Here is a 10,577-nt window from a genome sequence, read left to right as displayed (position 1 = left end):
TCAATGTCACCAAAATGAAGACATATGTGAAGTCACACGTAATAATGTTATAAATATGGACATGTAACTATGTAAGTGATGTAACACATGTTTAGTCACATAGAGAGCAAAAATCAGAAAGAAAGTACACTATACTGCAGTAGATTAATCAATAGTATTTCATAAATATAAATATGGTCCCCTTTTTGTTTTTATGTTACACAGAAATTCATTTTCTAGGATAAATTTAAAATTATTAGGTGTTGAATAAATCAAAAAAAAATATAAAGGTGACCAAACCAAAACACAAGCCATCTTGTGTAAAGCATAGATCAGTTTGTTCACTACTGCTCAAAGCTACGTGCTAGTGAAAAATTCTCCTCCTATAATCTTTGAACTGATTCAAATTCCAAAGTTTTCATAGCTGAATTAGTCAGGTAATCATAATAACATAATCATTTTTGATACATATATAATTTTACTATATAGTTTTTATTTCATTTTCAAGTCTTATTATATATTCACAAAGTTGTTAGGCCTTGTAATCTGAACTGGGTTTTTTTGTTAGTTCCAATATTAATTAACTAAGCCTGATTCCAATGGCTTTTTTGCAGGTTTCTAAAAATGGGTTTTGATTTTCATAGAGTTTTAGAGTGTTTATCAATGGAGGTTGTTCTTGAGGTAGCTAATGTAGTGTTCTGTACATTGTTCTTGTCATGGGTTTTCGTCGAGTTATTGCAGAAGTCGATTAGAAGGAGATATAATGCAGTAGAATCCACAGAAATGTTAGCAAGTTATGGTAGAAATGATTCAAATTTGTACAATAGATTAGTAACACCATTTTGCAGTTCAATATTGTCCATTTTATACTTGTGTTATGGTCTGTATGAGTTGTTTTGGTGTCATAAAACTATCTCATATAGTTCAATTTCTACTGCATTTACTTGGGTTTTGTCTACCTTAATTCTTGTTTATTCTAGAGAAAAAATTCTCAAAGAAGACAAGAAATGGCCTTTGGTTCTTATTGTATGGTGGATTTATTCCTTGGTTTTTTATATGGTTTTGGTCACACATTACATTATAACCCATTTAACATCTATAGATATGAACATTATAGATTTCCCAGAAGCCGAATTTGTTGATTTCTTGGGTTTTCCATTGACACTTCTTTTATGCTTCAATGGGTTGTATGGTTGTTGTATGAGAGGTTATGTACATGAGCTCGAGCAGCCCTTGTTGCCTCCTGAGCTAGAGAGTAGTACTAAAGTGTTTTCTGCTTTCAGCAACTGTAGTTTTTGGAGTAAAATCGCGTTTTCGTGGCTTAATCCACTTTTTAGACTTGGTAGGAATCAGCTGCTGGTGTTATCTGATATCCCATCAGTACCTCAGTCAGAAACTGCAGAAAATGCTTCATCTTTGCTGGAAGAATCGCTTCGAAAGCAGAAGATCAATGTGTTCTCCTTGTCAAATGCTGTGTTTTGTAGCATGTGGAGATCTTTGCTCACCAATGCCTTCTTTGCTGGTATGTTTCTCTGTTTAATGAACTACATAATCGAATTTTAAGAATCTTCGGCTTTAATATGTTGTGCTGATCTTGCTGTTTGTAAATTCATGCTGTTCTGTTTTAAGATTGTGCTTAATTAATTTTTTTCCAGGAGCCAATACTATTGCTTCATATATGGGTCCTCTGCTCATAACCCACTTTGTTGATTACCTTTCAACGAAGGCTGATGACTCGAGCTACCACGATGGCATGACCCTTCCTGTAGTGTTCTTCATTGCTAAGTGCATTGAGTCAATATCACAGAGGCAATGGTATTTTGGTGCTTCTCGAATTGGTATTCGGGTTAGAGCAGCTACCATTGCCTTGGTGTACAAGAAGTCTCTCAACATTAAACTGTATGCTGTTGGTCAAGGCAATGGGAAAATCATCAACTTGATTAACGTCGATGCTGAGAGACTTGGAGACTTCTTCTTGTACATTCATCGCATTTGGCTACTTCCCTTGCAGGTGTCCCTTGCACTAGTTATTCTGTACATAAATCTTGGTGCCGCGCCTGCCATTGCTGCTCTAGCTTCTACGATCTTGGTGATGGTTTGCAACACACCGTTGGCTAGTAGGCAGGAGATGCTACATTCCAAGATCATGGAAGCTAAAGACTCAAGAATCAAAGCTACTATGGAAACTCTGAAGAGCATGAGAGTACTTAAATTGCATTCTTGGGAATCTTCTTTTATGGAGAAAATCTTGAAATTGAGAGAGACCGAGAAGTCTTGGTTGAGTAAGTATCTCTACACATGTTCTGCGGTTGCTTTCTTGTTTTGGGCTTCGCCAACATTAGTGTCAGTGGTTACCTTTGGTGTTTGCATTTTGGTGAAGACACCGTTAACTTCAGGAACTGTTCTTTCTGCTCTTGCTACATTTAGGATTTTGCAAGAGCCTATATATAATCTGCCAGAACTGATATCAATGATAGCTCAAACAAGGGTCTCAGTTGCTCGACTTGAGAACTTCTTAAGGGATGAAGATCAGATGAAGTTGTTGACATACCGTAAATTTAGAGCATCTACACTTGCACTTGATATTGAAAGTGGTGAATATACTTGGGATACTAGCAATCATTATGCAAGAAAACCTACAATCAGAATAAGTGAGCAGTTGAAAATAGATAAGGGTTGCAAGGTTGCTGTTTGTGGGTCAGTTGGTTCAGGAAAATCGAGCTTGCTTTGTAGTATACTCGGAGAAATTCCAAGAATATCTGGCAGGGAGATTAAGGTGTATGGAACAAAAGCCTATGTTCCACAGAATTCATGGATACAAACTGGTACAGTAAGGGATAACATATTGTTTGGGAAGGACATGAATAAGGCATTTTATGAGGAGGTTTTGGAAGCATGTGCCTTAACCAAAGACCTTCAGATGTGGACTGATGCTGATATGTGTGTAGTCGGAGAGAGAGGTATCAATCTAAGCGGAGGTCAGAAACAACGAATTCAGCTTGCTAGGGCGATCTATAGTGATGCAGATGTCTATTTCCTTGATGATCCATTCAGTGCAGTTGATGCACTCACTGGTGCACAACTGTTCAAGGCAAGTATTACATCTTTCTTTTTGTTTCCTTTGACTTAATTTTTCATTTAAATAAGAACTGATGTTAAATCTTGCATACAAAAGAATGATTTAATTTATTTGCTTGCATATATACTGATAATTGGACATGTATGTTATGCAGAAGGCTCTGATGCAAATGTTATCTGAGAAGACTGTGGTATACATAACCCATCAGCTGGAATTCTTGGATGCAGCGGACGTCGTTCTGGTAATTGTGTTGTCAGATTAGTACGCAACTCAACCTTTTTTTTATCGATATTAAAGCTTATGTTTAATTACAATTCTGTAGGTGATGAAAGACGGAAGAATTGTTCAATCAGGAAGATACGAAGATTTGATTACAGATTCAGATGGTGAACTTGTCAGACAAATGGATGCTCACCAAAAATCACTAGAACAAGTAAATACCAATGATGGTGTATTTCATAATTCAACTGCAAAGTCATCTTCAGTTCCTCTGGCAGAACTTATTGAAGAAAACTCTTCATGCTCGATTCAGTATGATAAGCTAGCACAAAGCAATGAAGAGGAAGCTGTAAGAGGACGAGTTAATTGGCATGTATATTCGACTTTCATCACTGCTGCATATAGAGGAGGTCTTGTTCCAGTCATCCTGCTATGTCAGATTCTTTTTCAGGGATTACAGATGGGTAGCAGCTACTGGCTTGCTTGGGCGACAGAGGAAGAGGGTCGAGTCAGTCATAAACAACTGATGGCTATTTTTGTTCTGCTTTCGGGTGGTAGTTGTGTCTTTATATTAGGGAGGACTATATTTCTCTCCACGATTTCCATCGAGACTGCACAGCAGATGTTCCTCAGTATGATCAAATCAGTGTTCCGTGCTCCTATATCTTTTTTCGACTTCACACCAACCAGTAGAATACTCAGCAGGGTAACAAATCTACTAAATAAAACTAGTTATGTTAGTGTTATACAACTCGTGTGTATTTTTCTAACTCCTTATTTCGGTTTCTTCTCCCTTGCAGTCTTCTACAGACCAAAGTACCGTGGATATGGACATCCCTTACAGATTAGCTGGACTAGTATTTGCTCTAATTCAACTACTTAGTATAATTATTCTCATGTCCCAAGTTGCTTGGCAAATTATTCTTGTCTTTGTTGCTGTTATTGCCATCTCCTGTTGGTATCAGGTAAGCAAACAATGTGATATTGTGAACTTCTATGCTTATCTTTGTAAGTGCATTACAAAGCTGATGGTTTCTCCAATCTGCTGATGCAGGCGTATTATATAACAACTGCGAGGGAGTTGGCTAGGATGGTTGGTATTCGAAAATCTCCTATACTCCACCATTACTCTGAGAGTATGGTGGGTTCTCCAACTATCCGGTGCTTCAATCAAGAGGGCCGTTTTTATGCGAAAATTCTTAGTTTGGTGAATGATTATTCACGAGTCACCTTCCACAACATCGCTGCTATGGAATGGCTTTCTGTTCGGATAAACTTTTTGTTCAATTTGGTGTTCTTCGTTGTTCTAGTCATCTTAGTGATGTTGCCAAGATCAGCCATTGATCCAAGTAAGCTTCTTCACCAGATTCCCTTGTCTATGTTTTTATATGTAGCGCTTTTGATGGTTTCTTATGCTACTTTCTGATTAACTGTTTGTATTTCTGATATTAGGCTTGTCGGGACTAGCTGCCACATATGGACTAAATATGAATGTCCTGCAAGCTTGGATAATATGGAACTTGTGTAATGTGGAGAACAAAATGATCTCAGTTGAAAGGATTCTCGACTTTGCACGACTACCAAGTGAAGCTCCATCGATTATAGAAGACTGCAGGCCTGAATCAGATTGGCCTACTGAAGGATTTATTCAATTTGAGAACCTACATGTCCGGTATTCCCCTGCTCTTCCCATGGTGCTCAAAGGGATCACCTGCATCATACCAGCAAAGATGAAAGTTGGAGTTGTTGGAAGAACAGGCAGTGGAAAATCAACTCTTATACAAGCCCTTTTTCGTGTGGTTGATCCTTCACAGGGACGTATTCTCATTGATGGACTCGATATTTGTATGTTAGGGCTGAAAGATTTAAGATCTAGGCTAAGTATTATACCTCAAGACCCTACTCTCTTCCAAGGAAATGTGAGGGCTAATCTGGATCCACTCGAGGAGCATTCTGATCAACAGATATGGGAGGTTCATAACAGCTTAACTGCATTCCCTAAATTGTTCATTTCATCTTAAAGAAGAGAACAGTAATAACCTGTATGATGTCCAACTTGTGCAGGTACTCAACAAGTGCCACGGTCTTGCTAGTATTATAAGGCAGGATGCACGGCTTCTTGATGCCCCTGGTATTAGAACTTTCTGATTCATGATATATATGTATACAACTTTCTTCGTATTTCTCACGTAATCTTTGCTGATTGTGGCAGTTGCTGAAGACGGAGAAAACTGGAGTGTAGGGCAAAGGCAGTTGGTTTGTCTAGGGAGAGTGCTTTTACAGAGGAGAAGAATACTAGTCTTGGATGAAGCTACTGCGTCTGTTGATACTGCAACTGATAATCTGATTCAGAAGACTGTCAGAGAGGAAACAAGCGGATGTACTGTAATTACTGTCGCGCACAGGATACCTACAGTCATAGACAATGATCTTGTCTTGGTTCTCGATCAAGGTAAGTTTAATACGAAGTACAAGATTATTTCCTGCTTAAAGTTTAATAATCCCACTGACAACACTGATATTGATAAATGCTGTAACCTGTTGTTGTGTACTTCTGGTTGTGTTGTCTGAGTAATATGTTGCAAATTCGATTGATAAATGCAGGCAGGATCGTCGAGTATGACTCTCCATCTGAATTGTTGAAGGACAGTTCAGCTGCATTCTCAAAGTTGGTGAAGGAATTTCTCTGTAGATCATCCAAGCATTTCGACGAGATATAGAAACATTGTATAAAATTTTTGTAGAGAATTATGACAGATTATAACTCAAATTGTGATTCCTTTCGCGCTAAAGTGAACAGAAGCCTCAAGGTTCTGTTGTTGAAGAGCAGAAGAGCGAGCAAGTAGGCAAGTAGCTTAGAATCCGATGTGTGACATATATGTATGTACGACTGTACAAGTAGTTCTTAACCTTGAGCATATAGAAAAATAGGAATGACAAATTTTTTTAGTCTAACTTGAGTAGATCAAACATGATATGGATGTCATGAATTAATGATGTATGTTACTACAAATTTTATAATGTAAATAAGAAAAATAAGAGATTGTTGCAAGTTTCAAATTTCTGAAAATATTTGCCTTCTTCAAACCATGAATCTAACAGTTTTCTTTGTAGCTTAGCTTAACTTAGCTAGAGTAGAGCGGCCATCAAAAGGTTACAAGATATGATTATACAACACACACACGCACCAAAAAAAAAGAGTAGATTAGCGTTAAGTGTTTACAACCAATTTAATTTAATGGGTCAATTTAATTTAATTTAAGGTTACAAGATACGACGAGCAAGCCCCAGTTTCTCAGCCTGAGTAACGAAATTTGTTACTCAAGTGGCATATATTGTAATTTTACACAATTTTTTTTATTATTAATTTTTTTTAAAAAAAAAACCTTCGTCTTCTTGGAGAACGTTGAGTGCGCTTCAGGGCTTCACCACCACAAGCAGTTTGCGCTTCACCACCATTACCCTTCGTCTTCTCCGTTTCCCATCTTCGTTACAGACACCAACACCATCGTCGTTATTCGTCTTTCGTCACAACCACCACCACCACCACCATTCTTCGTTTGAACCACCGTCCACCGACGATCTCTGATCTTCTTCCCCGTTGTCCCCCTTTTCTTCTTCCTTCTTCGATAACAATGGCTTAAAGCCCTAAACGCCGTTTCGCGGCGGAACAAAACGAAACCCTAGGAACAAATAGTTTTAATTAGGGCCATATCAACCCCTTAGGGCAAACATCTTGTTCCAGCGGAGGTGTTACTCTTGCAGAGGGAAGGAGGAAGAACGGTGGAGAAGAAGAAGGGTACTGCTAGGGCCAAGGATTACTGGTTGGAGAATGGAGGAAGGAGGGTGTTGTTGAGGATGGAAGGAACTCATCCATTGCTATGAAATATGTTGTGGACGTTTTTACCCCCAACTTAAAAGCACGAAATTACATCTGTACCCTTTGAGTTACATTTGTTGTTACTCAGGATAACATTTTTTTTTTTTTGGTGTTCCATCCGGTTCACCCTTTGGGCTAATCCGGATTCGGGGATCAGTTCTGGGTGGTTAGGTTCCAGTCCCCTCCCGATTGTTGTTGCGGGGGATCGAACACGGGTCCTCCCTACCAAGTGTAGTCACAATCACCACTACACCAAAAACCAATGGATATGTTGAGAATAACATTAAACTGACATGAGTTAACTTGTCTATGAAAAATAATCAATGTCTTAATAAAATTGGTAGATATTTGATACTAATTAAATCTTTAGTATGAGGCCAACTTGATCTATCGTACATGATATGACAATACAATACGAACTAGATCTGAAAAAAAAAAACTTAACACGTAATGTTTGATAAAATGGGTTACGTTAGTGTTTAGGTTTCACAATCCCTTTATCTATGACACAAACACGAAAACAATTTGACACCGACACATTTACGTTTCTAATTTAGCTTAGCAGCCATGGGCATATTCTTAGGTGTAACCTCTTGCACCTAATGTAGGTGCAACAGCATGAAACACAGGAATTTATGGATGAAACGCAGCCCAAACTCAAATCATACAAAATGTTTTTCCCGCATTAGTTTGTTTCTTTTTTTAAAATTTTTAGTTTCCTTCTTCCCAATTCTATCTTTTCTCTTTTCTTTCTTAATTCTCATCAAAACTTTCGATCATAAATTCCATTATAATTTTCTTTAACTCTGTTTTTTCTCCTTCCTTATTTTTATTTCAAATGATTCAACAAATCCAACCACGAATGTTGTTGAAGATTGTTCTTGATCAAAAATTTGCAATAATGATGATATAATTACAATGATCTTCATCCCTTCGTCATTTTGTGAAATGATTTTGAGTTTCAGAGAACTAATGGAGAAGAAGGTGGGTTTTATTTTATTTTCTCTCTCCTCCTTTTCCTTTTATATTCGATTGTTTTTAAATACTTATTTCATTTCTTTATTTGAAAAGCTTATACAATATTTAATACATTTCTCTCACCTAGAGACCCACCGTTAATCATATTTTATTGATTTCATATACTCTGTTCCAATTCATATACTCTGTGCATATTTGACTTTTCAGTCTTTTCACTTCTGTGCATACTGGTCTTGTCAATATTTTCACTGTTGTGTGGATTGGGCTTATCAGTCTTTTCACTGTTGTGTATACTGAGCTTATCAGTTTTGTGACTTTTGTTGGGGGGGCTTCTGGATGTGAATTCAACCGAAGACGACAGCAATCGCCTGAACGTCGTTATCACTTTAATTGTCCTCAACGTGAGATTAACTGCATTTATAATGCAGTTACTGAAATCTAAGTCACCTGACATTGATTTGGTAACTTTTTCTATTTTATTTTTATTATTCAATTTTATGTTTTGATTATTATAATTAATAATTTGGGTTTTATTTTCAGATTTAGACAAGTGTCAGTGCAAAGAGTTATGTAATCACAAAAATTGTGACAACTCTGTTTCTGTGTGACAAATCCATCTAAATAGTGTGACAAATTCATCTAAAAGACAAAAACAAGCTAAAATAGCAAAATCACATAATATTGTACCGCAATAATTAAGTAGTCACAAATGAAACAAATAAATAGTGATTCCACTCATCTAGATCAATAGTATATCAAACAAATTTGTAAACACAATTATTATCAACTCATTTTACTTAAAAAATTGATGATAAACCGTACGTTCAAATCATATAATTAATTCGGCGTACACAAATGTTTATATATTTATATAATTAATACGGTAACTCTAATATATTTTAATAATATTATATATATCTAATTTAAGCTGGTGTAATCCATAAGGATTATTGTTAAAATAAACTAATTAATAAAATATGAAATATTAAAATAATATTAAAATTATTTATTTATTAACAAATAACGTGATATTATTGTCAAAACTAAAAATGAATAACTAAAAAATAGATACATTTAGTAGAATAATAGTTAAGACTTCAAAAGTTAAGAATTGAATAACAAGTCCAATTATCTAATTAATCAAAATCACTATGGACGTCCACGATATCAATTGCATTGAGACTAAAATGATATAATTTATATTAATATTAATATCACGTTTTAAATCTTTTAATAAAAAAAGTAATTTAGACAACACGTAAATACATTGCTCCATCATCCTCTAAGGCAACAAAAGGAGAATTGAATATTTAATTGTAGAAGTGGACTAAAAACATTAACGAATCCATTGAAAATATATAAATGCAACTATTTTCAGAAAAAACCTTGAAATATGCTTGATATATATAAAGAGATTTTGCAAAAGTATACATATAGCGAATGAATCTAATATTAGTGAATTCTCAATTGATAAAGAGTATGCAAAAATATAAATATAGAGAATAAAGCAAAAATATACATATAGAGGATGAAACAAATATATGTGTCTGGTTAAATGAACATTTTGTGTTACATTTTGGTATATAGAATCATTCTCCTTGTTTTACATTTATACCCTTAAATTTATATATAGACTTATGATGTTTGTGTGTTTTTCTTAATACACATCTTTTCTCATTATGTACATCGTCGTTTTCACATTTCTTATTTGGTTGATTTATGTAGTGAACGATTACATTTTTGTAAAAAATAATTATTTGCAAAGTCAAACACTATAAACAAAACTGGATAATTGAATGAGCATTTACAAATACAATTATGAACACATTGTTGAAAATGAACATAGCTCGATATGATAATGAACAACTATCAAAATCTAAATGAACATCTCTGAATATGAAAATGAACATATATTATTAGTCAAATAAACATTTTGCAATACGATGACAAACAAATTAAATTTAAATTGAACAATATTCAACTTTGGTAATGAACAAGTGCTAGTGTTTAAATCAAGCAAACAACTTTTGATGTGATAAATTACTATTATTTAACATTAATGAACATCTTTCAATATATAGGAGAATGAACAAGTATTAAATTTCAAATGAACATATATGTTTTTCTCAAAAAAAAAAAAAATATGAACATATGTGTTATTTAACGTAAAGAGAATAATGAACACGTATATGTACTATAGGATTTAACGGTTCACTTTCATATTTATAAAACAAAATTAAATAAAATTCATATTGTTAACAACGTTGTATTTGATAAACAGAATTCTAAGACGTATGTTTTTGCATACATACATCTTACTATAAAACTTACACATAACGCTTGAAATTAACATTATTTGATGATACAAAAATGAACATTTGTTGAAACATGAATAAAACAAATGAACATTTAATGATGCAATACTTCTTATAATAAAAATGA

General features: G+C 34.8%; 1 protein-coding gene across 1 annotated transcript; it reads left to right on the top strand.

The window, feature by feature from the left end:
• The first annotated feature begins 262 nt into the window (after window positions 1–262).
• Window positions 263–6,337, top strand: LOC110712440 (putative ABC transporter C family member 15). The gene is made up of 11 exons (XM_021890909.1): window positions 263–416; window positions 594–1,501; window positions 1,635–3,070; window positions 3,213–3,299; window positions 3,381–3,983; window positions 4,078–4,242; window positions 4,332–4,626; window positions 4,730–5,250; window positions 5,342–5,408; window positions 5,490–5,729; window positions 5,882–6,337. Exons 2-11 carry the CDS (start codon window positions 604–606, stop codon window positions 5,995–5,997), a joined length of 4,428 nt encoding a protein of 1,475 aa, XP_021746601.1. The 5' UTR covers window positions 263–416; window positions 594–603; the 3' UTR covers window positions 5,998–6,337.
• The last annotated feature ends 4,240 nt before the right edge of the window (window positions 6,338–10,577 follow it).

The sequence above is a fragment of the Chenopodium quinoa genome, unplaced genomic scaffold, assembly GCF_001683475.1.
Source record: "Chenopodium quinoa cultivar QQ74 unplaced genomic scaffold, ASM168347v1, whole genome shotgun sequence".
NCBI lineage: Eukaryota > Viridiplantae > Streptophyta > Magnoliopsida > Caryophyllales > Amaranthaceae > Chenopodium > Chenopodium quinoa.
The sequence above is the reverse complement of the archived record's forward strand: the minus strand, read 5'-3'. Positions and strand labels throughout refer to the sequence as shown.

What these genes read in the sequence shown, in the direction of transcription:
- LOC110712440 (XM_021890909.1), top strand. Translation starts at nt 604, where the DNA reads ATGGGTTTTGATTTTCATAGAGTTTTAGAGTGTTTATCAATGGAGGTT. An exon ending in ATGCAGCGGACGTCGTTCTG is followed by an intron (nt 3,300 to 3,380) that starts GTAATTGTGTTG and finishes ACAATTCTGTAG; the next exon opens with GTGATGAAAGACGGAAGAAT. An exon ending in AAGATCAGCCATTGATCCAA is followed by an intron (nt 4,627 to 4,729) that starts GTAAGCTTCTTC and finishes TTCTGATATTAG; the next exon opens with GCTTGTCGGGACTAGCTGCC.